Genomic DNA, 26,139 nt, shown 5'->3' with positions numbered 1-26,139 from the left:
AGAGATCTGGATCCATCTGACCGGCCATGTTTCTCCACAGAGATCTGGATCCATCTGACCGGCCATGTTTCTCCACAGAGATCTGGATCCATCTGACCGGCCATGTTTCTCCACAGAGATCTGGATCCATCTGACCGGCCATGTTTCTCCACAGAGATCTGGATCCATCACTCTTTTCAGCACCAAGTTGTTTCTGTTGCCTTTTGCAGGATGTTTATTCTTATTAACACCATATATACAGGTTTTATCTCCATACTGGGAAGATCTAATCGTAATCGGTTCCCTGCAGACTCCCGGCTTCCCTCTCCTGTTTTCTCCGACAGAGCTGTTGTCTGCATCCAATTACTACAGCTAGTAAGCTGGACAGAAGAAAGAGGGGTAAGCAAGACCCCCAGGAACCTGTGTCCTATAACCCTCCGTCATCTCTACCGGAATATACCTATGGCAAGAGCCCCAGCAGCTTCCTCCTTACTACACCCTTGGATATTCCCTTATATACCCTTAGATCTTTGTGTTACGGTAGCCATACACCCCATATAGGTTGTTTGGTAGACCGCTATTTCCCTTCAACTCCCTGCCCCATTAGCATGTATAGCTGACAAAGTGTAAATGTGATCATAATGGGGGGAGGAGAATAGGCCGGAATTTTCCTTGGCATTCCCTCCAGACCCCTCCATATTCCCTCCATACACCTCTGTCGGCAGTCTGAACACCCCAATACACATTAGAGAGTCGTGTGGTCTAGTTTGGCCTCTGTCTATGTAATGTGTATGCCAGCTGCCTTCCAATGCACCAGATACTACTGCTGACCCAGATTTATTCTCTTATGGGTGCTGCAGCGAGACACACCCTGCCGAGCCCAGCCAGCCTGACAAGTGTGACCTCAGCGGATCGAGTGCTGGCTGCCAGCCCAGGCCTCATAGACCTCACTCACTGCAGAGCTGCAGGAAACTGCGACGGCGGCCATCACTTTATTTATATGCTGCCAACATCCAGTATCACGTGACCCATTAACACCAACTGCAGTAACGGTACTGAGCGTCCCCTGCTCCCATCACTCCACACCTTACATATCACAAGATATCATAGAGATTGTATCACTGAGCCCCATACATTCACATAGGCCGCCCCCCGACCTCCCTCCCACATCTCCTATACTAATATATATATATGGTGGTCCTGGGTCCTTGAGCCATGTAACAAACCATATAACCAATGACACGCTGACACTTGGGGTACAAGATAATAACAATTGGGATACAGGATTATGACACACTGATACTTGGGGTACAGGATAGTGACACGCTGACACTTGGGGTACAGATAGTGACACGCTGACACTTGGGGTACAGGATAGTGACACTTGGGGTACAGGATAGTGACACTTGGGGTACAGGATAATGACACGCTGAAACTTGGGGTACAGGATAATGACACTTGGGGTACAGGATAATGACACTGGGGGTACAGGATAGTGACACAGTGACACTTGGGGTACAGGATAGTGACACGCTGACACTTGGGGTACAGGATAGTGACACTTGGAGTACAGGATAGTGACACAATGACACCTGGGGTACAGGATAGTGACACTTGGGGTACAGGATAATGACACTTGGGGTACAGGATAGTGACACTTGGGGTACAGGATAATGACACGCTGAAACTTGGGGTACAGGATAATGACACTTGGGGTACAGGATAATGACACTTGGGGTACAGGATAGTGACACTTGGGGTACAGGATAATGACACGCTGATACTTGGGGTACAGGATAGTGACACGCTGATACTTGGGGTACAGGATAGTGACAACGACACATGAGGTATGGGATAGTGACACTTGGGGTACAGCATAGTGACATGCTGATACTTGGGGTACAGTATAATGACCCGCTGACACTTGGGGTACAGGATAGTGACACGCTGACACTTGGGGCACAGGATAGTGACACTTGGGGTGCAGGATAGTGACACTTGGGGTACAGGATAGTGACACTTGGGGTACAGGATAGTGACACTAGGGGTACAGGATAGTGACACTCGGGGTACAGGATAATGACACTTGGGGTACAGGATAGTGACACTTGGGGTAGAGGATAGTGACACTTGGGGTACAGGATAGTGACACGCTGACACTTGGGGCACAGGATAGTGACACTTGGGGTGCAGGATAGTGACACTTGGCGTACAGGATAGTGACACTTGGGATACAGGATAATGACACTTGGGGTACAGGATGGGGTGTATGCGGGTGTCTTAGATATTGCTAGTCGCTGTCCTGATCCCGGGGTCAGTGATGATGAGCAGAGTCGGTTGGGTTGTGTCCATGCCGGCTGCACAGCAGGTGGGAATGTGAGCTGGCCGGATTAGTTACAGCACAGACACTGGAAGCCTGTTACATCCTTGTATAATTTTAGCGTCTTTCTTTGGGCTTTGTAGGGTAGGACACATGAGTCCTCCATTACTACAGTCCCGTGGTTACACTGGGGCTCGTTCACGGTACGCAGCTCCGCTACCTGTCAATAGAACACGGTGTAATTATAACAATCACACAATAACGCCACCAGCTATGACTTCATCATTCACACTTCATCATAAACCTGCAGCAACAGTGTCCCTACTACTAACATAGCACATAGTGTGAACACGGCCGTATGAGCAGGTGTCTTTATGGTTAGTGACCCCTTTTGCGTAGATCTGTGAACAAAGAGTTAAAATTTCCCATGACGCGGTGAATGACATAATGGGGGTTGTGCTGGAGGTGACAACATAGCAGAATCCGGTTTTTCCACAGTTTACACATTTTTCACATTCACGTTCTGGTATTCAAAACCTCTTCATTATTGTATATAACAATGTAATAGACATTCTCCTCTCCTGCCACAAGAGCGGCGACTCTCATGGCTATTACCCCCCGGAGATGCAGCTGCCTGGCTCTGGGGTCAGTCATGACTTATACAGCACTGCTGTTCTGTTAGGCGCCTCAGCCTTATGTGACCTACTTCCAGCGTAATAAAACTTCAAGGGATTCTTCACCTACATTTTTATATATAGAAGCATCAGATTAATAATGCAAGGGAGGACGGGAAACAACAGGAAGTGGTCGCTGCCAGCGGCTCCGCCCCCTCTGCGTCAGCGCAGGGACAGCCCGGACGCCATGTCTGACACTCCAGTTACTATGGATACACATCCTAACAACTATGTATCTTAGTGTCTGCTTTGTGGCATTTTATGTATTTCTGCGTCATGTATATATTGTGTACCGCCATGTTGGATTGGTGCAAATAGACTTCTGGGCAGTAAGCCACATGGTAAGTGTTAAGGTTAAATTTATATGTTGACCTCTCTCTATGGAGAGAAGCCAAAAACCCAGGTAAAGGATGGTTTTTAAATTATATCTAGAGTTGGAATCCTGCAGTATTACCAGCTCGTTACTTATACGTCATGGACACAGATAAGACAATGTATCATGATTATAAGCCTGGAGAAAATGGCCCAAGTTTTATTAAGGTCATCACATTTTATAGACAGATAAAATATAGGGTGGTAACAAATGCTAATAAGACATAGATGAGGCGGTGCTAGTGATTTAGATATTCAGTCATGCGCAATGGCATCTATATTAGTATTCATTATTATTATTCAAAAAGGTTAGAACAGTACATTCTTTGCAATGATACTTTCACATTATTCCCACTGTAACAGACAGGCAGCTTTCCTCTGAGAATGGCCTTGAACGCTGATAAACATGTCTCTGAGGGAAATAGTTCTTGAGACAAAACATTCTTTCTAGTGTCATATCAGAAGTTTTCCAAGGTAAGAAATGGTCCAACTATAAGTTAACCCTATCAGGGACTCTCTAATGTGCTGGAGCTTCTGAGCAAGAGGCGTATATATATGTAGTCATACAGGTACGGTGCAGGTAGGTAAAATCGTATCGCTGGCCTTATCATTCCCCCATTTGACATCCGTGGAGCATGGATATGGTTCATCACTGGTGGTTGGGTCGTAGCCGGAGGTTTTAAGGACTCTACCCTCAGCCGCAGGTTGATCAAGGGACCACAGGTGAAAACATCCTCCAAGTACTAGTACAGCATCCAACCTCCAGAAATGTCCAGGCGGCACAGATTCAAGAGAACCGATAAGAGAAAGAAAGCATAGTAACGTTAGTCTCTTATATGAGGGTGAAGCTTCTTCCTGTTTGTCGAGGTTTTATACGAGAGAAAATACACATGAACACTTTTACTGAAAAACAGATCAGTATTATGCATAAGACCACTTGGATGAGACCCTGAAGGACTCCCATTAGTTTATGGGCATCACCATAGGATAGACAAAAATAGTACCATACGTTTTATTGAAAGTTAAAGATAGTGGAACAAACTTACAGCAGATGTGGTAGTAAGATCTGCAATAACCGAAAGAAAATACTAAACAATGGGTGAGTCTGTACAGTATACATCAATATACAGCTTAGTTACAACAAAACAAATAAAAGCTTATTATCAATACCCAAACAATCATATATATATGACAAATACCTCTCCGGATTTTATCAAAATAACCAAACCTTATTGTCTCATCACTCCTGTCCCTAAGATTTGTCCCTAATCTTGACTACAGATGTAGCCCCCTTCTCTAGGTCCCTTTACCGTAGGACTGCTTTAAAGGTAAGACAATCCTCCGTCCCGAACCTAACTAGTCTCCTGTCACTCCTACGTCTCCCTGTGACACTGAGTGATCAGACAATAAGTTCTTCACTGTATATAACAGACGTGACTCTATCACAAGGACTCTACCACTTTGGTATCATGTGGGTATTGGAAAGTCACAAAAACTAACTTTAAAAAGTTTCTGAAAATAAAAAGTTTTGATGTGAGCAAATCTTATCTCATGGCAAAAGCAAAATGAAAAGTTCATTGATACATAAACCAAAAACAGCATAACAGGTAAATGCAATAAAATCTCCACAATGTGACCTACTATGTAACCACTAGATTCACTTATAATAACCAATTAGTGAATTCACAATCTTTAGTACCGGATTCTCAAAATTTCCACTTCTTTTTAGTCTTTTTACTTCATTTTGTACCTAGAAAACATCTTTATGATTAGATCACACAGGACTAATGACTGGTCGCATGGTCACATCTCTTCCTGTAAATAATCATATAGTATAATACATAGACCAATAATATGAAGTAACTGGGCGCTTAATACCGATATAATATTTGGATCCTACTGAATTGTCTCTTGTCTGACTGAGATCATCACATATTACACATAAAATAACCACCATAGAAATAAAAGCAAAGTGTAAACGATACATCACCTAAGGTTTCAAAGCCTTTTTATGAGAATAATATATATCATATGATCCTTTTTGTAATAGTAGCATTGGTATGGATCCTTTATCCTTAAACCCATCTTTTGACTGACAGGCCTCTTTACAGACACTTGGACTCTTGGCCTCAGTTATATCGCTTCTTTTAAGGCCACTAGTATTACCTCAGACATTGGCTTTGTCGTCTCCCATAGTTTTGGCTTGACCTGTAAAGAAGACACCAATACAGACAAGGACATACCTATATGGACCACCTGTGGCAGCTGGATGACGTCCACTTACATTCCCTGAAACAGGCAGGAAGATGACAGACTATGCAGACAGGCACTTTACGGTGTTACTTACAGCAGGTTATGACAGGTGTAGACAATACAGCCGTACACAACCCTCTCTGCTATATTTGTTGTCCCCTGGGCCGCCCAATGTGAGGATACTACACCACATTACACATGGCTTCCTTCTGCTGGTTTTGTCAGATAACTTACAGTGGGATACAAGGCAGGCGGCACAGTTACTTACTTACTGTCTGCATGCCATCTTTACCCAGTACCTCTTCTCCATACGCTGGTCTCACAGCTTGTTGCTGATTGTCTCTGGAAAAGACTTAAAAACAAACAGATCCACATCTCCCCTCCACCTGTACACTATGTACGGTTACCTCAGGAAGAGACTGGAAACATCTCCCCATTCCCTTGTACGCTTTGTACGCTGTTACCTTGGGAAGAGCACAGAAACCACCGCATCACCAGCTTCATCCATCATCCATCACCCTTTTTGGCATCAGGGTTTGTCTGCGTGAACGTTGCGTCAGCCGCTCTATGGCAGCTTTTTGGTAAGCCCAGGGACCAAACAAATCTCTAATTTGCCAATTAACCCATAATGGTGGGCTTCATATAGACATCTGCACAGTTACCCTCAACCATCTTACATGTCTCAGTGATTGTCCTCACCTCCAGCTTATGGCAGGAGCGGTTTCTGCAGTGGAACGTCACGCTGCATGGCGGTCACCATATATCCTTGCGTCTTGTGTCATCCATCTTTGAAAAGTCTGGGATAATCTACAATGAAAACTTTTAAACTTTCATTAATATTTGGGCTTTCAATTACATTTTCATCTTTCACAATTTAAAATATCAAACACAATAAGTAATAAAAACATCCTTATTCAAAAATAAAAATTTGTACGGTGTTTAAAATGTTTTTTTTTTTTTTTTTTTTAAAACATCAAAATGGGCTACTCCCATTTCCATTCACCTCTATCCCCTCCCCCATTTGAATCTACATCAAGAGGCAACAGAGATGCTAGATTCAATGCATTTAACACAAAATATATATATATTGGGGCATAAGGAGTGCAGACTGGAGCCATGGATATGGGTTTGGTTTTTACTAGGGATAAAAGTACATATATATATTCATGAGCTAAGTTTGCTATAATCATCACAAAACTGTTAACCCTAAAAATAAAAACATTAAAAAAATTAAATGAATCCGCTGAAATGAATATTCCTTCAATACGCTGCTCTTATCAGTAAACAGAACGCTCTGTACCTCACTTCTAACCTTGAGCAGTGAGCAGTAAAATCATAGATACAAGAGTTAAAACTTCTTGGAAGTTTTTTTTTTTTTTTTTTTTTCTAAACATCCTTGAAGTTACAGAAGATATCAGATGTGCTCCTATACACCAGACTGTAACCTTGGACAGTGACACACATACTTATAACTTAGTAGAATAAAAAAACAATTTGCGTAGAACTTATTAGGATAGATGTGTACACATATATACACATATATATATATAAACACTTGTTAAATAAAGTTACATAGAAATATATATATTACAGTAGTAAGTTACTACTCCTTAGAAATATATATATTTTACTGTAGTAAACTACTTCTTCTTTGAAATATCATACGTTGGGGACACACACTTAAAGAAAATCTGCTTACAATATATATTGGGATACATATATATACCTACAACATACTTTTTAAATACAAATGTGTAAGTTACAGTAATAAGTTACTACAGGCTCCTTATACCATTGGGTTCTTAATAAGTGCACAAAATTCTGCGTTTGATCTTTACCAATTATCACTTTTCTCTTGACATTCCTAATAAAACGTACTTTTTCTCTCTGACTCCTACTGACACTTCCGTATAACAATCTTATACACTAACAGGTCTAATAGACCCAGCTCCTTCAAACAGTCTCATTGCTTTTCCCTCCAACAAACCTTTGTCTAACTTTCTTCACCATCAGGTAATAATATTCATTAATAAATGTGCAAAACAGTTGTTAGACTCTATCGGAGAGTCCTGTGCCCGCCCCCTCAGTGACACTAAGCAGTATGGGCGGAGGACAGAAATGCCAGGAGTTAAAATGGCCACCGGACTAGATAACCGGATATAAGGGTGTTGGCTTAGGGCGTGGTTTTGAGACGTCACAATTATAATACAGACGTGGATGATATGGGGAGTGGTTGGCTTTCATCGCCATCTTTGAGGGCTGATTACAGAAAAGTGGTGTACACAAATAAGCAAATGTTCCACGGTCGGGACAACAGAAAATGATCAACATTTTTTAACACGTAACATACTTCTAAAGGGGAACACCAGCTTAGTAAGACTGGCTGAAATACAACAGTATATAATGTAGGAGCGTACATTACATTACACTAACAGCTCTGATTCTTTTTCCTAATGCTGCTTGCATGTGATCTGCAGCCCTCAGAGCTGGTTGATGGCCTTGTACAAAACATAACAAATAACACACATTATGGACTTTGTATGCTGCTTCACTACGCAGCATTAATTAACCTCTTCAGCTCTCTCAGTACTGTATCTAGCAATGAGCTGGACTGTTCTCCTTGTCTGAGTACGTGGCTTTGTACTTAGACACTTACATGGCAATGTACACTATTTGAGGTTAGGCTGCCCACCTCCACAAAGGCATTGGTCTTACTATCAGGTAAGGGGCACTTTAAATCAAAGTAACTACTTCAACAGCCGACCAAGGGGAAGATTCCTGCAGAACAAAGGGTCTATATGCCACCATTGGACGTAGGTTGGCTTTTTGCAGGATCTGGGGTTTGTATACAGATATAAACTGGGTACAATGGTGTAACATAATGATGTGGCTTGGGTCTGCCACACACACTACAATATTCTGTCTTATCTAGATATTGTTGGTCACCGGCACATGACATGTCCACCCAGCTGGACCTGTGCTTCCCACCCATTATCCTGAATGTTTTCCTTCTGTCTGACCCTCTGGCTCTCATCTATCTACTCCACACCCTCCCCTCTTAGAACTCTAATCCTTGATTCCCCCTTAGGGATAGTACTTCGATTAACCCCCAAGGTTCCTGGAAATTCCAAGGACCCATTTGCCCTGCATGTTACATGTAAGTCTGGTTACCTACCCACAAGGCAAAAATAAGTGTGCACAGGAGTGTAAGGGGTTTCCCAAGTGTTGGTCAGAGAGCCAGAGGCTGGTGGGGCTAAGGCATGTATCTGCCTTCATATCAAACCTCCTAAAGATCTGTTCTAGATCTTGCACTGCATCTTCTCATGCCCATCGCTAACTATATCTTCCTTAGCTTCACATCAGCTTCACATAAACTTCTTGTGGAGACTGGGGATCCCTTCTTTTAGTGAATAACTGTCTCATCCTTGCTCAGCTAATCCCTAGGTAGCGTATTGGGGAACGAAACCTAAACCTTAGGTTTTAACAAGCACAGTCGCTATAGGCCCAGCCGTCACAGTGACACACTATGGCGACGCACTACAGCAACCTACTGTCCCTCGTTGCTAATTCCTCCTAGGGGGCAAGGGGGTAAGTCACAGATCTTCTGACCTGCTCTCTACCACAGTACAAGCACAAATAATGGGATCAATACAAGTATTGTTCCCGCTGCTCGAGACAGATATCACTTATCAGGAACCCGTTCACTCCAAAAGTTATATGCCTACTGTCTGTGACCTCGCAGCTGTTCTCGATGCCATGCTGTATTACAAGGGTTAAGCATTAATCACAGCCTCCCCGTAAGGACGCAGAAGTGATCATGTTCGGCAATCCCTTTCCTTAATTCAGCATAAATACAGCAACAGCTTATCTCAATCACACAACAGTTTGCGACGGCAATGCAGCACTTTAACCTTGTCCTATCCTGGGTTACAGAGTTCTTTGTCTAACAATTAGACTCAGCTTTACAAACATATAGAGAACACAGGTGACGGGAATCTCATTAGATCCGTTCCCCTGAGGCACAGATAGTACGTAAGAAAGGGAAAGTCTTTCTTACCTGGCCAGTTATATCTGCGCGTCCGATGACGGATAAAATCACCGCATCCCGTCTGTCTGCGTTCTAGTTTGCAAGAGGCTGAGTCCCTGCCAAGGGCGCCAAATGCTAAGGTTAAATTTATATGTTGACCTCTCTCTATGGAGAGAAGCCAAAAACCCAGGTAAAGGATGGTTTTTAAATTATATCTAGAGTTGGAATCCTGCAGTATTACCAGCTCGTTACTTATACGTCATGGACACAGATAAGACAATGTATCATGATTATAAGCCTGGAGAAAATGGCCCAAGTTTTATTATGGTAATCACATTTTATAGACAGATAAAATATAGGGTGGTAACAAATGCTAATAAGACATAGATGAGGCGGTGCTAGTGATTTAGATATTCAGTCATGCGCAATGGCATCTATATTAGTATTCATTATTATTATTCAAAAAGGTTAGAACAATACATTCTGTGCAATGATACTTTCACATTATTCCCACTGTAACAGACAGGCAGCTTTCCTCTGAGAATGGCCTTGAACGCTGATAAACATGTCTCTGAGGGAAATAGTTCTTGAGACAAAACATTCTTTCTAGTGTCATATCAGAAGTTTTCCAAGGTAAGAAATGGTCCAACTATAAGTTAACCCTATCAGGGACTCTCTAATGTGCTGGAGCTTCTGAGCAAGAGGCGTATATATATGTAGTCATACAGGTACGGTGCAGGTAGGTAAAATCGTATCGCTGGCCTTATCATAAGGATGGGGTGTCACATGTGCAGATGATCCACCAGAGGTCTGAGGCCTGTATACCTGCAGAGGTATGAGGCCTGTATACCTGCAGAGGTATGAGGCCTGTATACCCGCAGAGGTCTGAGGCCTGTATACCCGCAGAGGTCTAAGGCCTGTATACCCACAGAGGTCAGAGGCCTGTATACCCGCAGAGGTCTGAGGCCTGTATACCCGCAGAGGTCTAAGGCCTGTATACCCGCAGAGGTCTGAGGCCTGTATACCCGCAGAGGTCAGAGGCCTGTATACCCGCAGAGGTCTGAGGCCTGTATACCCGCAGAGGTCTAAGGCCTGTATACCCGCAGAGGTCTGAGGCCTGTATACCCGCAGAGGTCTGAGGCCTGTATACCCGCAGAGGTCTGAGGCCTGTATACCCGCAGAGGTCTGAGGCCTGTATACCCGCAGAGGTCTGAGGCCTGTATACCCGCAGTGGTCTGAGGCCTGTATACCCGCAGAGGTCTGAGGCCTGTATACCCGCAGTGGTCTGAGGCCTGTATACCCGCAGAGGTCTGAGGCCTGTATACCCGCAGTGGTCTGAGGCCTGTATACCCGCAGAGGTCTGAGGCCTGTATACCCGCAGTGGTCTGAGGCCTGTATACCTGCAGAGGTCAGAGGCCTGTATACCTGCAGAGGTCTGAGGTCTGAGTTTTGACTGGTTCGCTAAACAGGGACTGAGGAAGATGTCACTAAGAAGATGGTTCCCGCTAATCAACTGTGGCTAGAAGAGTCTGGCGGAGAAGGATGGAGGCTCATAGTGTCTTGTGTGGTAAAGTGGTATAGGAACCCGACAATAGTGAGCATAGCCTTGTGAACAGTGGAACAGATGAAGTCCCTGACTTTGACCCTTAGAGTGGGGCCTGCATAGTTAGGCCTGAATCCTGACCAAGTTGGGTCAGTCCTGAGCGCGATGGGCTTGTTCCTGAGTCTGTGCCTGTAGAAGTGAGCCCACCCTCATGGCAGTAGTGACAGAAGATCCTATGAGAGGCCTGTGTGACCCTGCTGAGGAGCGGTATGAGGTAACACAGCTGGCGGAAACACCTCCAATAGACAGCAGCCCCTCAGCATGAGCGCTTATGGGTCATTCACTAAGGGAAAAAGGGAAAACCCCTTTACCATTGTATTTCCAAAAACAGGAGGCAATAGCGCCACCTAGTGCAAAGTAACTTCAGTGCCTTAAAAAATAATCCTGCTGTCTGTGCCAGTACTGTGTGTGAGAGCAATATGTGTCTTCTATTAAAGGGGCACCACAAGAGAGAATACCCCATGTTACACATCAGTCAGGATAGTTGGAGATCCCCTTTACTATTCCAGCAGGGCTGTGACTACAGGCGCTGCAGAGGAAGCCGCTATAATGGGGCCCGCAGACCCCTCAGCCACATGAGAGGACAGCAGGGTTATACATGGTAGGTGGGATCTGCATCCCCAGCAACCAATCACAGCCCAGCATTTGTTTCATCATGATGTGGTCAAATGAAAGCTGTGCTGTGATTGGTTGCTAGGAGCAACAGTCAGTTTACTCTGAGCTAAAGAGGGTCTGAGGGTGAGGGGATGTCTCACTGAGGAGGGTCTGAGGGTGAGGGGGATGTCTCACTGAGGAGGGTCTGAGGGTGAGGGGGATGTCTCACTGAGGAGGGTCTGATAGTGAGGGGGATGTCTAACTGAGGAGGGTCTGAGGGTGAGGGGATGTCTCACTGAGGAGGGTCTGAGGGTGAGGGGGATGTCTCACTGAGGAGGGTCTGAGGGTGAGGGGGATGTCTCACTGAGGAGGGTCTGAGGGTGAGGGGGATGTCTCACTGAGGAGGGTCTGAGGGTGAGGGGGATGTCTCACTGAGGAGAGGGTGAGGGGATGTCTCACTGAGGAGGGTCTGAGGACCAGGGGATGTCTCACTGAGGAGGATCTGAGGACCAGGGGATGTCTCACTGAGGAGGGTCTGAGGACCAGGGGATGTCTCACTGAGGAGGGTCTGAGGACCAGGGGATGTCTCAGTGAGGAGAGTCTGAGGGTGAGGGGATGTCTCATTGAAGTGAATAGTATCCGGGGATGTCTCAGTGAATAGTATCAGAAAATGTCTCACTGAGGAGGGTCTGAGGACTGAGCATGTCTCGCTGAGGAGGGTCTGAGGACCAGGGGATGTCTCACTGAGGAGAGTCTGAGGACTGAGCATGTCTCGCTGAGGAGGGTCTGAGGACCAGGGGATGTCTCAGTGAAGTGAATAGTATCCGGGGATGTCTCGCTATCAGTCTCTATAAGATTGGGCTTTGAGCTGGAGAGGGGACAGTCCCTGTACGTCAGGTAATTGCTTCCCCCACAATCCCAGCCGGGGACACACAGCATGGCAGCGCAGTGATTAGGAAATCATTTATTAGAAGAAATAAATATCTGTTCATAGATCAGCGACTGGACGCAGGTGATCAGCAGTGATCGATTATTACTCACAGGGTGACAGATCAGGATTTATTTCACCCACACGTGATCACAACAACCAATATGGCGGCCAGTCCAGCTCCCCCTAACCATGCGGCTTTCCCAGAGGCCTGAACGGCCAGAGCCGCTGATCCAGCACCCAGGCAGCACCGCCATGCAGGGAGCTGGGAGAGTGACAGCCGCACTGGACATCACCCAGCATTCCCAGTAAGCAGACAGAGGTGACTGACAGGAGGCCTGGACCCAGGGGAGCTGGGGATCATCAGCTAGAGAATGTGCAGTCTAGTAATGGAATCTCCTTGTACTGTGCTGCCCCCTCTTGGTCAACATCAGAAACTACACCTCTATTCACCCAGTCACTCCTGCGCTCTCCCCTGACACATGTAGGATCTCTTTAATTCATCGGGGAAGGGGGAGGCGGGTTGGGTTGTGGAGAAGACATTTTCTCTGGATTTTCCTGGACATCTGTGTTCCCCATTGCAGGTTCTGACTGGTCACATGATGTGTCGGCTCTTCTGGACTCCTCCTCTTTAGGGACATCGTCCTGTTCTAACTCTGTGTATAAAACAAGTTATCTCACTGAAATGTGCTCATGTACAGCCCTGGACACTATACGGCAGTATTATGTCAGTGTGTGGATGACGGTACTATCTGAGTACTATACGGCAGTATTATGTCAGTGTGTGGATGACGGTACTATCTGAGTACTCTATGGCAATATTATGATAGTGTTTGGATGACTCTCCACAGTAATGTTACTAACCTGTAAGCTGTGCAGTGATGGCACTGTATGGCAGTATTATATTAGTGTGTGATGACAGTACTATCTGAGCACTGTATGGCAGTATTGTCAGTGTGTGATGACCGTATTATCTGAGCACTCTATGGCAGTATTATGTCAGTGTGTGGATGACGGTACTATCTGAGTACTCTATGGCAATATTATGATAGTGTTTGGATGACTCTCAACAGTAATGTTACTAACCTGTAAGCTGTGCAGTGATGGCACTGTATGGCAGTATTATATTAGTGTGTGATGACAGTACTATCTGAGCACTGTATGGCAGTATTGTCAGTGTGTGATGACCGTATTATCTGAGCACTCTATGGCAGTATTATGTCAGTGTGTGGATGACGGTACTATCTGAGTACTCTATGGCAATATTATGATAGTGTTTGGATGACTCTCAACAGTAATGTTACTAACCTGGAAGCTGTGCAGTGATGGCACTGTATGGCAGTATTATATTAGTGTGTGATGACAGTACTATCTGAGCACTGTATGGCAGTATTGTCAGTGTGTGATGACCGTATTATCTGAGCACTCTATGGCAGTATTATGTAAGTGTCTGGATGACGTACTATCTGAGCACTCTATGGCAATATTATGATAGTGTTTGGATGACTCTCCACAGTAGTGTTACTAACCTGGAAGCTGTGCAGTGATGGCACTGTATGGCAGTATTATGTTAGTGTGTGGATGACGGTATAATCTGAGCACTGTATGGCAGTATTATGTTAGTGTGATGATGTTATTATCTGGGCACTGTATGGCAGTATTATGTTAGAGTGGGATGACGGTATTATCTGAGCACTGTATGGCAGTATTATGTTAGTGTGTGGATGACGGTATAATCTTGAGCACTGTATGGCAGTATTATGTTAGTGTGTGTTGACAGTATTATCTGAGCACTGTATGGCAGTATTATATTAGTGTGTGATGATGGTATTATCTGAGCACTGTATGGCAGTATTATATTAGTGTGTGATGATGGTATTATCTGAGCACTGTATGGCAGTATTATATAAGTGTGTGATGACAGTACTATCTGAACACTGTATGGCAGTATTATATTAGTGTTTGGATGACTCTATGGCAGTATTATGTGGGTATTGTTACTGACCTGGAAGCTGTGCAGTGATATCCCCGGCCTCCGTCATCATTACCTCTTCAGTTTTCTCTCTAGGGATTTCCTGTGGGAATCTGTCGCTCTCATTCATCTCTGCTGGCTACAGGTGTGAGGTAACAGGTCAGTAAATAATCCAGAAGAACTACAAGTCTAAGCTGTAAACTGCCCAGAGGGCAGCACCAGGACTTGTCAGCAGATCCCAGCACGTACCTGACGTCCTATATTAGACCATCTACCACCACTCACCGCTCTAGAAGATTCTTCATCTGTCCAGGACCTTGGTGATAATGCAGGTAAGGAGGGAGAATTCCTGCTCTCAGAGTCACCTGACCTTGTTGTGTCGCAAACCACAGACCCTACAGTGACGTAAAGGATCACACTGTATATGTATGACGCAGAGCATTATATAGTTATATTATAGATACAGTCATTCTCCAATCCTCTCCGTACCTGCAGGGGTCTCCAAGGCCTGCGACTTGTAATAACTCAGGGCAGAATCGGGGTCATAGGGGAACAGTCCGATGTGGCCAAGCTGATCCAGAGCCAATGACTTGTGGGATCTCTGTGTCCTGCTGGCTCTGTCGTCTGTAATAGAATCATATTTTATATATATATATATATATATATATATATATATATATATACACACACAGATAGATAGATAGATAGATAGATAGATAGATAGATAGATAGATAGATAGATAGATAGATACCGGCGTCCCCTGGTATGACACCCCGCAGATCACACAGTTGATCTTGGTCATTGTACCTGAAGGTTTAATCCGATGACTGGGGTCGGCGAGGTGAATATACTTCTTCCACAGGTAATACTGGTTCCTGATACTGTCCAAGCTGATCTCCATGTCATGTGCTGCAGACTGCGGGGAGAGTCCACATCAATATTATACAGGGAATACTGGAGCGGTATAATAGGAGCGGCTGATATCAGTCAAATATGATGTAATGTCTGGAGGTTATATCAGTACTGGAGCATTATAAGAGGAGCGGCTGATATCAGTCACATATGATGTAATAGGAGGTTATATCAGTACTGGAGTGTTATAAGAGGAGCGGCTGATATCAGTCACATATGATGTAATAGGAGGTTATATCAGTACTGTAGCGTTATAAGAGGAGCGGCTGATATCAGTCACATATGATGTAATAGGAGGATATATCAGTGCTGGAGCGTTATAAGAGGAGCGGCTGATATCAGTCACATATGATGTAATGTCTGGAGGTTATATCAGTCCTGGAGCGTTATAAGAGGAGCGGCTGATATCAGTCAAATATGATGTAATGTCTGGAGGTTATATCAGTGCTGGAGCGTTATAAGAGGAGCGGCTGATATCAGTCACATAGGATGTAATAGGAGGATATATCAGTGCTGGAGCGTTATAAGAGGAGCGGCTGATATCAGTCACATATGATGTAATGTCTGGAGGTTATATCAGTGCTGGAGCGTTATAAGAGGAGCGGCTGATATCGGTTACATATGATGTCATGTCTGGAGGATATATCAGTGCTGGAGCGTTATAAGAGGAGCGGCTGATATCGGTTACATATGATGTCATGTCTGGAGGATATATCAGTGCTGCACATAGCTCAGGTACAGTAATCATTATGGGGGGGATTATCAGGACCAACCTGCTTATCCAGTCTGTACACTGGGCCGGTGTGGGACACGGCTGGGCACTTCTCTCTGGTCTCATGGAGAACGACCTGCCGGTTCTGCACTATTATCCCACTGAGAGATGGAGATGTGAGAGAGTCGCTGTCCGGCTGGGGGTGGCGCTGTCTTCTCCGGCACTTTGGCTGCTCTCGCACATCCCTGTACAGGCAGATCATCCCCCTCAGTATATTCCATATTGCAGGACCTCTGCTCCTTCCATGGGATTCTCTCCCAATTTACATGAACAAAGTCTCCACCCTCATAGTCCTCATCTAACCAGAAGCTGCCAGCCATGGGCAGCTAATATACCTGGGTCACTGCTGCCCCCTGCTGGTAACAGATGGCAGTACAGACACTGCATGTGAAGAATACAGGAGGATAAAAGACACAGGAATAGTAATTCTCTGCCCCTAACCAGGAAATAAGTCGGAATCCTCTGCCTCTAACCAGGACACAAGGCGTCATCCTCTGCCCCTAACCAGGACACAAGGCGTCATCCTCTGCCCCTAACCAGGACACAAGGCGTCATCCTCTGCCCCTAACCAGGACACAAGGCGTCATCCTCTGCCCCTAACCAGGAAATAAGTCGGAATCCTCTGCCCCTAACCAGGACACAAGGCGTCATCCTCTGCCCCTAACCAGGACACAAGGCGTCATCCTCTGCCCCTAACCAGGACACAAGGCGTCATCCTCTGCCCCTAACCAGGACACAAGGCGGAATCCTCTGCCCCTAACCAGGACACAAGGCGGAATCCTCTGCCCCTAACCAGGACACAAGGCGTCATCCTCTGCCCCTAACCAGGACACAAGGCGTCATCCTCTGCCCCTAACAAGGACACAAGGCGTCATCCTCTGCCCCTAACCAGGACACAAGGCATCATCCTCTGCCCCTAACCAGGACACTAGGCGTCATCCTCTGCCCCTAACCAGGACACAAGACGTCATCCTCTGCCCCTAACCAGGACACAAGGCGTCATCCTCTGCCCCTAACCAGGACACAAGGCGTCATCCTCTGCCCCTAACCAGGACACAAGGCGGAATCCTCTGCCCCTAACCAGGACACAAGGCGGAATCCTCTGCCCCTAACCGGGACACAAGGCGGAATCCTCTGCCTCTAACCGGGACACATGGCGGAATCCTCTGCCCCTAAACAGGTCACAAGGAGACAAAACTCTTACCTTGCCGGCATGTGTTTCTTTGTATGGGGTAATGGTGAAGAGCCAACAAGCGTAAGATTAAGGGGGCAACCACCAGTCGGGGGCTTCTTCTGTTTCTGATGAGTGCGCTAACCAAAAAGGAAAAGTAAAAAGTATTCCTATACAGTATTATAATCCCGCACCCTATAGGCAGGAATATAACATAATACACAGCGGAGTCCCATTATCACTTAGGGCAGAGTGGAGCACATGGGATGACGTTGGGCGAGTTGGGTCCAGTGTGGCGCTATTCCTGACAAAGTGTGATTTCAGACAATCCATCCTTATGGTGCGTTCACACCTTCAGGATCTGCAGCTGATTTTCTGCAGCAGATTTCATTTAAATAACTGAACACAGCATCAAATCTGCTGCAGATCCTGTAGGTGTGAACGCACCCTTACAGATCAAATCCCCCCTACATGCTGATTGTCTCCCCTGGGACGGATCAGATCTTCCAGCAAGACAAGATGACATGTCACACGGCTAGAAATTTACGAGATTGATTAGAGGAACTATGTATGTTTGTTGTCCATAGAGAACATGTTACACTCAATACTATTTTGTTCATGGCTATGTATCCGCTAGTATTTTTGTACTGAAGTATTCTACTATACAATTTGTACATGGATATGTTTCTTATAATGATGTTAAAATTTGAAAAACCTTAATAAAAAATTATTGAACGGGAAGAATGAAACAGACCTCCTAGTACTACCGTCTAATTCCCCAGACTTGAGCATTTGTGGGCCCATGTGGATGGTGGTGTTGGCCCTATAGACCCTCCGGCAGCTGTGGATGCAGTCAGCATGGCTCAGACACCTGTGACATCTACCAGGACCCTATAGTCACTCTGAGCCCATCAAGCTGCTGTATGTGCAGCAACTAGCGCATACTCTGGATATTAGCTGCCACAGGAGGCCACAGTGTAATAAGTATTCACGGCTGTATAGATCTATATAACATGGTGACTTGGTCTCTTCTTCTCGCTGACTCACCAGATTTGGGTTCTGCTTCTCGCTCCTCGTTCCTCCCAGTGAATCGGTCAAGGTGAGATCTTTAATCCAAAGTTTAGGAGGTTTTTCTCTAAGAACAAAATGGACAGAACTTTCATTACCGCCAAACTGTAACCATAAACCGTAAGAGGGATCTGGTCTCTGATTGTCTGGTATAAGTCACTGATTGACAGGTGGATCTGGTCTCTGATTGGCTGGTATCCGTTACCGATTTATACCAGCCAATCAGAGACCAGATCCATGTGTCAATCAGTAACTGATACCAGCCAATCAGAGACCAGATCTGCCTGTCAATCAGAGACCAGATCCATTTGTCAATCAGTAACTGATGCCAGAGCCAACTGTTAGGGTCCATATACACAGAAAGATTATCTGCCAAAGATTTGAAGCCAAAGCCAGAAACAGAGAACAGGTAATAAAGGAAAGCCTGAGATTCCTCCTCTTTAAATCCATTCCTGGCTTTGGCTTCAAATATTTGGCAGATAATCTTTCTGTGTAAATAGGCCCTGAGTTACTGATTGACATATGGATCTGGTCTCTGATTGACCGGTGTATCTGGTCTCTGATTGGCTGGTATCAGTCACTAATTGATAGGTTGATCTGGTCTCTGATTGTCTTGTATCAGTTACTGATTTACAGGCGGATCTGGTATTTGATTGGCTGGTATCAGTTCCTTATTGGGAGGTGGATCTGGTGACTGAGTGGCTGGTATCAGTTACTGATTGACAGGAGGATCTGGTCTCTGATTGGCTGGTATCAGTTACTTATTGGGAGGTGGATCTGGTCTCTGATTGGGTGCAATCAGTCACTGATTGATAGGTTGATCTGGTCTCTAGCTGGTATCAGTTACTGATTGACAGGTGGATCTGGTCTCTAATTGGCTGGTATCAGTCACTGATTGACAGATGGATCTGGTCTCTGATTGGTTGCTATCAGTTACTGCAGTTCTCCCTATCACCCATACACTGAGATCACAATATAGCCCTATAGACTCAGGATCCCCTACATACCTGTCTTCTTCCTTTTTTGGAGGCCTATGCTGGGTGTTTGGCACCCACACCATGGTCACGTCTCTGCACCTCGTATTCTGAAAAGAAGGATCCAGGATCTCCACCTGAAAGAGCAATGCATTGTGGGTAGGACACCACCTGTATGTTCAGATATATGAAAACTACCTACATGAACACCTGCCACCTGCACCCAACAAGGGCGGCCATTCTGTAGCCTGGACTGGTAATACCCAGCTAGATTATTTACCTTCCGGGGTTTCCGGGAGGAGGAGGATCCTGAGCTCCTTGAAGGTGCAAGAATCTCCCTGTATGAGTTTACATCCGGGAAGAAGAACTTCTCCATACTACAAAGAGAGAGATTAGAAAAATATAACTGATAGATAGACAGTAGGGAACCACAAAGACACCCGCAGCCATGCAGTGGAGACCATGTAACGTTACAGATCCCGCTCTGCTGACTCCATAACTGCAGAGATGGGAGGAGGAGGATAATACTATGGGGGGCGTCCCAGTGCACACAGTGAGGCCCTTAAAGGGAATGAGGGCAGCATAAACTACCGACAAATGCTGAACAGATTGGTGTATTACTTACATCATTCTGTTCGGCCGTTCTCCTAATATGCAGGAGAATAGGATTATTGACGCACCCCTGCCCCCGCCCTCCAGCTGCTGATTGGCAGTTATCTATCTGTGCTGTGTATAGGCAGTAACCTGTCAATCAGCAGCTGTTGGGTGGGGCAGTAGCAAATTATAATAGGTCCTTTTCGGGCAGTAGCCCGGGGCCCTGAGCTCCTGGGGGCCCATGGCCAACCAAAAAGACTTATACTTTCAGTGGTGTATTGTCTCCTGGCTATAGTTCTGCCATGATTTTCAAAAAATTGAAATGAAATGCTTTTTACCTTGATTTTGCACAAATTAGGTCATTATGACATTATCTATCATGTACTATGAACGTCACGCTAGTGCTGCCATAGTTACAGTGGGGTTCGGGGGCCCAGGTTCGGTGAACCGCCCTTAGCCTATGGTAAAGTTAATCCGCCCCTAGGGTGGGGGAGGGGTGCGGCTAGAATCCTATTCTGCATATTAGGAGAACAGCTAAATAGAAAAATATCTCTGAATCAGCTCAGAACAATGTAAGTGATACATCATTCTGTTCAGCTTCTCTGTCACTAGTTTATGCTACACTGAGACAGAGCAGCATAAACCTACTGACAAGGCTTGGAGGAATGTGACGGGACTCTAACCCCATCCATGGACTGTGAGCCCGACACTTTTATGGGGGCTGACTACTATGTAGGACACTAGATAGACAGAAGATAGATAGATAGATAGATAGATAGATAGATAGAGACATAGATAAGAGATAGATAGATTCTTGGACACACCTGCAGGTGGCAGCGCTGGTATACAGGGTGGTGGGGGAGGCTCCTTCACTCAGGTTCTCTATCACTGGGTGCTGACTATCACTCCCATCATGGTGCAGGACTCCGGTGCCCGGCAGGGTGCTCACGCTCAGGATGGGGAGTCCACCTGCTCAGAGATAAAACATAACAGGGAATTGTATACAATAATGGCAGCTATACACCTGAGGGCGGCGCAGTGCTTTGGTGTCAGTACCTTCATCCTGGGGCCGGTGTCTGGCGGTGGATCTGGGCGGTTGGAGTCGTGGGTGGCCTTGTTCTATCCTCTGCAGGGTCACCCAGCATTGTGGGTGCTGACACACCGGCCTCCTACACAGCGTCTCATCCAGCTCCATGGCTACACCAGGGGTCCTCACCGCTCCAGACACACCGGGACCCTGCAACACACCCAGCTCCATCAGCAGGGGCCCAGCTCCCCAATATACCTGGCTACACCAGGGGTCCTCACCGCTCCAGACACACCGGGACCCTGCAACACACCCAGCTCCATCAGCAGGGGCCCAGCTCCCCAATATACCTGGCTACACCAGGGGTCCTCACCGCTCCTGACACACCGGGACCCTGCAACACACCCAGCTCCATCAGCAGGGGCCCAGCTCCCCAATATACCTGGCTACACCAGGGGTCCTCACAGCTCCAGACACACCGGGACCCTGCAACACACCCAGCTCCATCAGCAGGGGCCCAGCTCCCCAATATACCTGGCTACACCTGGGGTCCTCACCGCTCCTGACACACCGGGACCCTGCAACACACCCAGCTCCCCAATATACCTCGCCACACATCTACCTTCCTATAGTTTGCTACAACTGTAACGAAGCATCAGCTGTGACAGGGATCAGGTCTCTGCTTCTGGACAATAATGTCTCCATTCACTGACAGCAAGCAGAGCTCATACATACAGCCAGGAGCCGAACACACAAGTCTATTAGAATGCTACAGAACTGTTTATTATACAATTATAAAGCTTTATTGACAAAAACAACACACGCAGTTTAGTGGTTGAGAGAGAACTACAGATCCCAGCATGTTATCCCGCTCCTGTGCCCCCACTTATAGCAGGAGATAAGGCTTGACAATCATTAACAACTTACCCGGCCGTGGTCACCATGACAACGGAAGACGCCGCCACGCCTTACTGCTAGTGTGGCCCCGCCTCAATCCTGCTGATTGGCTGCTCTTCTTCTGACGTATAATGACTGCTGCCATGTGGAACGCATTTCAGGAAGATGGCGACGGCTGAATGAAACGCATGCTGACCGTAAAGAGGCGTGGCCTGTGGAGCACGTGGTGTACGGAAGCTGTGTTGGGCTCTTGGCGGGAATTGAGACCCTAACACACTGAACCGACTCTTATTCTATCACGGGTATGGATGTCCACTGTCTGTCTTTAGGTTACAGCTTTATACTACAGCTCCCAGCATGCCGTGTGTTGTACATGCTGAGACTTATAGTACGCCAGCTGCTGGTGCCAGTGTATCAGCGTGTAGAGATAATTGTAATATTGGGGGGGTACCTCTTATATTGGGGTGAAGAGGTTACATGGGATTTATTGTAATTCTCAGCCAATCAAAAGCAAGAGAATGGTCACATGGCGCAGTTTAGAAAGATGTTGCCTGTAGCATCCAATCCCACATATCTATAGCAGGGTTTGGTTGCTATGGGCAACAGACTATTTTATAGATTTACCCACAGTTATGTGATCATGGCGTCCGCCGCCGCATTATAACGTGTCATCTCCTATAGATATAGCTGAACAAGATGGCGGAGAGACCGGAGGATCTCAACTTACCCAACGCCGTCATCACGCGGATCATTAAGGAAGCTGTAAGTATGGTAACTATGGTGTCACCCTGCAGGGCTGCCTCCTCCCCCGCCGCGCTGCCTGCACCTGCGCCCCCCTCCTCCCCCGCCGCGCTGCCTGCACCTGCGCCCCCCTCCTCCCCCGCCGCGCTGCCTGCACCTGCGCCCCCCTCCTCCCCCGCCGCGCTGCCTGCACCTGCGCCCCCCTCCTCCCCCGCCGCGCTGCCTGCACCTGCGCCCCCCTCCTCCCCCGCCGCGCTGCCTGCACCTGCGCCCCCCTCCTCCCCCGCCGCGCTGCCTGCACCTGCGCCCCCCTCCTCCCCCGCCGCGCTGCCTGCACCTGCGCCCCCCTCCTCCCCCGCCGCGCTGGCTGCACCTGCGCCCCCCTCCTCCTCCCGCCGCGCTGGCTTCACCTGCGTCCCCCTCCTCCCCTACTTTACTCAGGACAGATCACACATTGACTTTCTGCTTTTTTTTCTTCAGCTTCCAGAAGGGGTAAACGTGTCTAAGGAAGCGCGCAGCGCCATCTCTAGAGCGGCCAGTGTCTTTGTGTTGTATGCCACGTCCTGGTAAGTCCTATGTAATAATCCAGCATTAGTCTGAGGTGTTAGAGGGGCAACTGTCATAGAAGTACATGGCTGCGATACCCCACATATAACTGATCAGATGTCATAGAGGAGTGGGATAGCCTGGTACATTGCGGGGATATGCTGTATATAGCTGTGTATGGGGTACCAAGTGTCTGACCCCCACCATTAGTTAGAGACGGGGTATAGACCCCCTCTCCTTGTATAGTAAAATTTATGCTTCATTTTATTCTCTTCCATCTCCAGCGCCAATAACTTTGCAATGAAAGGGAAGAGGAAGACGCTGAACGTGACCGATGTTATGGCCGCTGTGGAGGAGATGGAGTTTAATCGCTTTCTTTCTCCATTAAAAGAGTCTCTGGAAGGTGAGTGCACCGGGCTCCGCCTCTCCTTTGTGTATTGGGGGGGACGTTTATGTTAATGGTGCATGGTGGTCGCACTGCAGTAGTGTGAGGCCGCACCCGCACATCTGGTATACGGGCTGTGTTCTGACTGGATATCACGGGCTGAACTCTTGAATTTACGGAACTCTGCCCTACTGTGCTGAAACAGCTGTGCCTGTTCAGTAATGGAGTTTCAGTTGTTCAGAGCTTCCAGCGTTGTAATGAATCATAAAGCAGGGAGTTCCGTAGCTTTTTAAAAGTTTAGTCTGTGATATATACAGTCTGCTGAATGAATGCAGCCTCAGGTGAATTTTTCAAGAAACATTCGGCAATCCAGCACTTAAGCAAAGTAGTTGTTTTTTATTCAGTCTTTAGCAGTACAAGTAGCAGAAGACCAACGTGCAGTGACCCCACTGTTCTGCTACTTGTACTGCTAAAGACTGAATAAAAAACAACTTCTTTGCTTAAGTGCTGGATTGCCGAATTTTTCACGCATATAGCCATATGTGAATCCGGGCACCAAGGAGGTTGAGATCAGTGAGCTGTCATCACTACCTATATGTTTAAGCCTCAGGTGAATGCAGCCTCAGGCTTTGTTAACACTACGTAAGTTCTGTAGTAATCACGTCCGTTGTTGCTGACTTGCAACAACGGCCGTGATTACTATGGAACTCGTGTAGTGCTGCAGCTGAGGGAATCCCTGCCGGAGTGCATACACATAGTATACACTCCAACCGGGATCCCTAATGGCGCCGCAAAATTGAATATCTGCCGCAGAAAATCTGTCAGTGCACACAATAGAGCGTGCAGCTCCGACCGCATGCTCCCTTGTGTGCAGCGGGGAATTTGGATGCGGGCGCACACTGATGCGCCCGCATCCAAATTCAGCGGCAGTGAGAATCATCCCGGCCGGTACTGCACTACCGGACGGGATGATCTTCTCTGACACCGGACGGTCATGGAACGGCCGGTGTCTTACTACGTGGAAACATGGCCTCATTGTGCATTCTAGAAGCAATTGCAGGTTCCCGCTTCCTGAGCCAGTCGGGTCACGGAGACATCAGCGCCCGAAACCTGACCGGCTCAGGAAGCGGGACCCAGCGGGATCACGTGAGTATAGGGGGATCTAACAGGGGGTCGGGATCTAACAGAGTTTGTCAAGTCCGCTCAACACTAGTTATGGCAAATTCTCTGTGATCATTCCCAGGTGCCCTCTTTACCCTCTCTTTTCCTCCTCAGCTTACAGAAGAGAACAGAAAGGAAAGAAAGAAGCCACTGAGCTGAAAAAGAAAGACAAGGACAAGAAGCCGGATGGAGAGGATCAGGATAGAAGCCGAGAAGAGGAGGCAGAGGATGAGGAGGAGAAGATGGAGGAGGATGAGGTGGTAGAGGAGGAGGAAGTAGTGGAGAACTGAGATGACTCCTCCTGTATAGCAGGACATTTGTGGCACTTTGCAGTGACTAAACTCGGGGGTCCTGGCGCTGTACCTGGTGCCGCCCCGTCACCTGTCAGACTGGTTGTTCTTGGTTTGCTCCGTGGCCCAGCGCAGGGGTCCAAAGGGACAGGATGGAGGGTGCCGCTGGTGAGAGGCTGCAGCCCAGGTCTGTACACCACATCCGTGTCTGATAATAAAGCTGGAGTAGATGTTTGTTTTCTATATCAAGTCTCCTCACATGTAATAGATGGAGCAGACTCCTCTCACCTTTAATCTGTAGGCCTTCCTGCTGGGAATTGTAGTGTCATGACAGGCACCACTGGTAGCTGATGTTATAGGTGAGTATACTGAAAATGGCAGCGCAGAAATGTCACGTAGGCATGTGTCAATTTCTGAATGTCATGAGGAGAGATGAGCAAACTTGTCAAAGTTCCTTAGGGTTTGCAGACTTTAAAAGTAGAAGTAAAGTTCGGGGTTGTCTGAACATTGAACAAACTGCACAGTCATCTATACTTACCAGGTGCTCGGTCATCTATACTTACCTGTCTGTGCTCCCCCGGTGTACCACACAGCAGCCGATCACTGACTTACTGACTGAGATGGGACAGTGCCGCAGTCAGTGCAGAGCATGCTGAAGAACCCATAGAAAGACACTGGGGGAGCATGGACAAGTGAGCATACCCCCTTTTTAATGTGTGCTAAAGGGGGTAGTTCACCGTAAGTTTGTTTTTTTTCCTTTCAAATCAACTTGTGGCAATAAGTGCCAGAGATTTGTAATTTACTTCTATTAATAAAATCTCCACTCTTCTAGTACTTATCAGCTACTGTATGCCCTGCAGAAAGTGGAGTCTTCTTTC

The 26,139-nt window shown here is 46.8% G+C and overlaps 2 protein-coding genes across 3 annotated transcripts; one reads left to right on the top strand and one right to left on the bottom strand.

Moving 5' to 3' along the window:
* Positions 1-3,470: 3,470 nt before the first annotated feature.
* On the bottom strand, positions 3,471-22,237 carry C10H9orf43 (chromosome 10 C9orf43 homolog). 2 transcript variants are annotated; one of them, XM_069943106.1, is made up of 13 exons: positions 22,169-22,237; positions 21,271-21,451; positions 21,039-21,183; positions 19,901-19,997; positions 19,654-19,757; positions 18,626-18,713; positions 17,612-17,718; positions 16,409-16,592; positions 15,531-15,639; positions 15,212-15,346; positions 15,008-15,117; positions 14,756-14,861; positions 3,471-13,406 (listed from the first exon to the last, which is right to left on the bottom strand). In XM_069943106.1, the coding sequence occupies exons 2-13, from the start codon at positions 21,407-21,409 to the stop codon at positions 13,246-13,248; spliced, it is 1,485 nt and encodes a 494-aa protein (XP_069799207.1). In that variant the 5' UTR covers positions 21,410-21,451; positions 22,169-22,237; the 3' UTR covers positions 3,471-13,245. The 2 variants fall into 2 exon arrangements, with proteins under 2 accessions (XP_069799207.1, XP_069799208.1); XM_069943107.1 differs by lacking the exon at positions 22,169-22,237 and adding an exon at positions 21,864-22,069.
* Positions 22,238-22,323: 86 nt separating this feature from the next.
* Positions 22,324-25,504, top strand: POLE3 (DNA polymerase epsilon 3, accessory subunit). Its single transcript, XM_069943108.1, has 5 exons — positions 22,324-22,440; positions 22,820-22,900; positions 23,360-23,445; positions 23,710-23,828; positions 25,086-25,504. The coding sequence occupies exons 2-5, from the start codon at positions 22,835-22,837 to the stop codon at positions 25,259-25,261; spliced, it is 447 nt and encodes a 148-aa protein (XP_069799209.1). The 5' UTR covers positions 22,324-22,440; positions 22,820-22,834; the 3' UTR covers positions 25,262-25,504.
* The last annotated feature ends 635 nt before the right edge of the window (positions 25,505-26,139 follow it).

This window comes from Dendropsophus ebraccatus, chromosome 10, assembly GCF_027789765.1.
Source record: "Dendropsophus ebraccatus isolate aDenEbr1 chromosome 10, aDenEbr1.pat, whole genome shotgun sequence".
Classification (NCBI taxonomy): Eukaryota; Metazoa; Chordata; class Amphibia; order Anura; family Hylidae; genus Dendropsophus; species Dendropsophus ebraccatus.
This window is presented reverse-complemented; position numbering and strand designations above follow the sequence as displayed.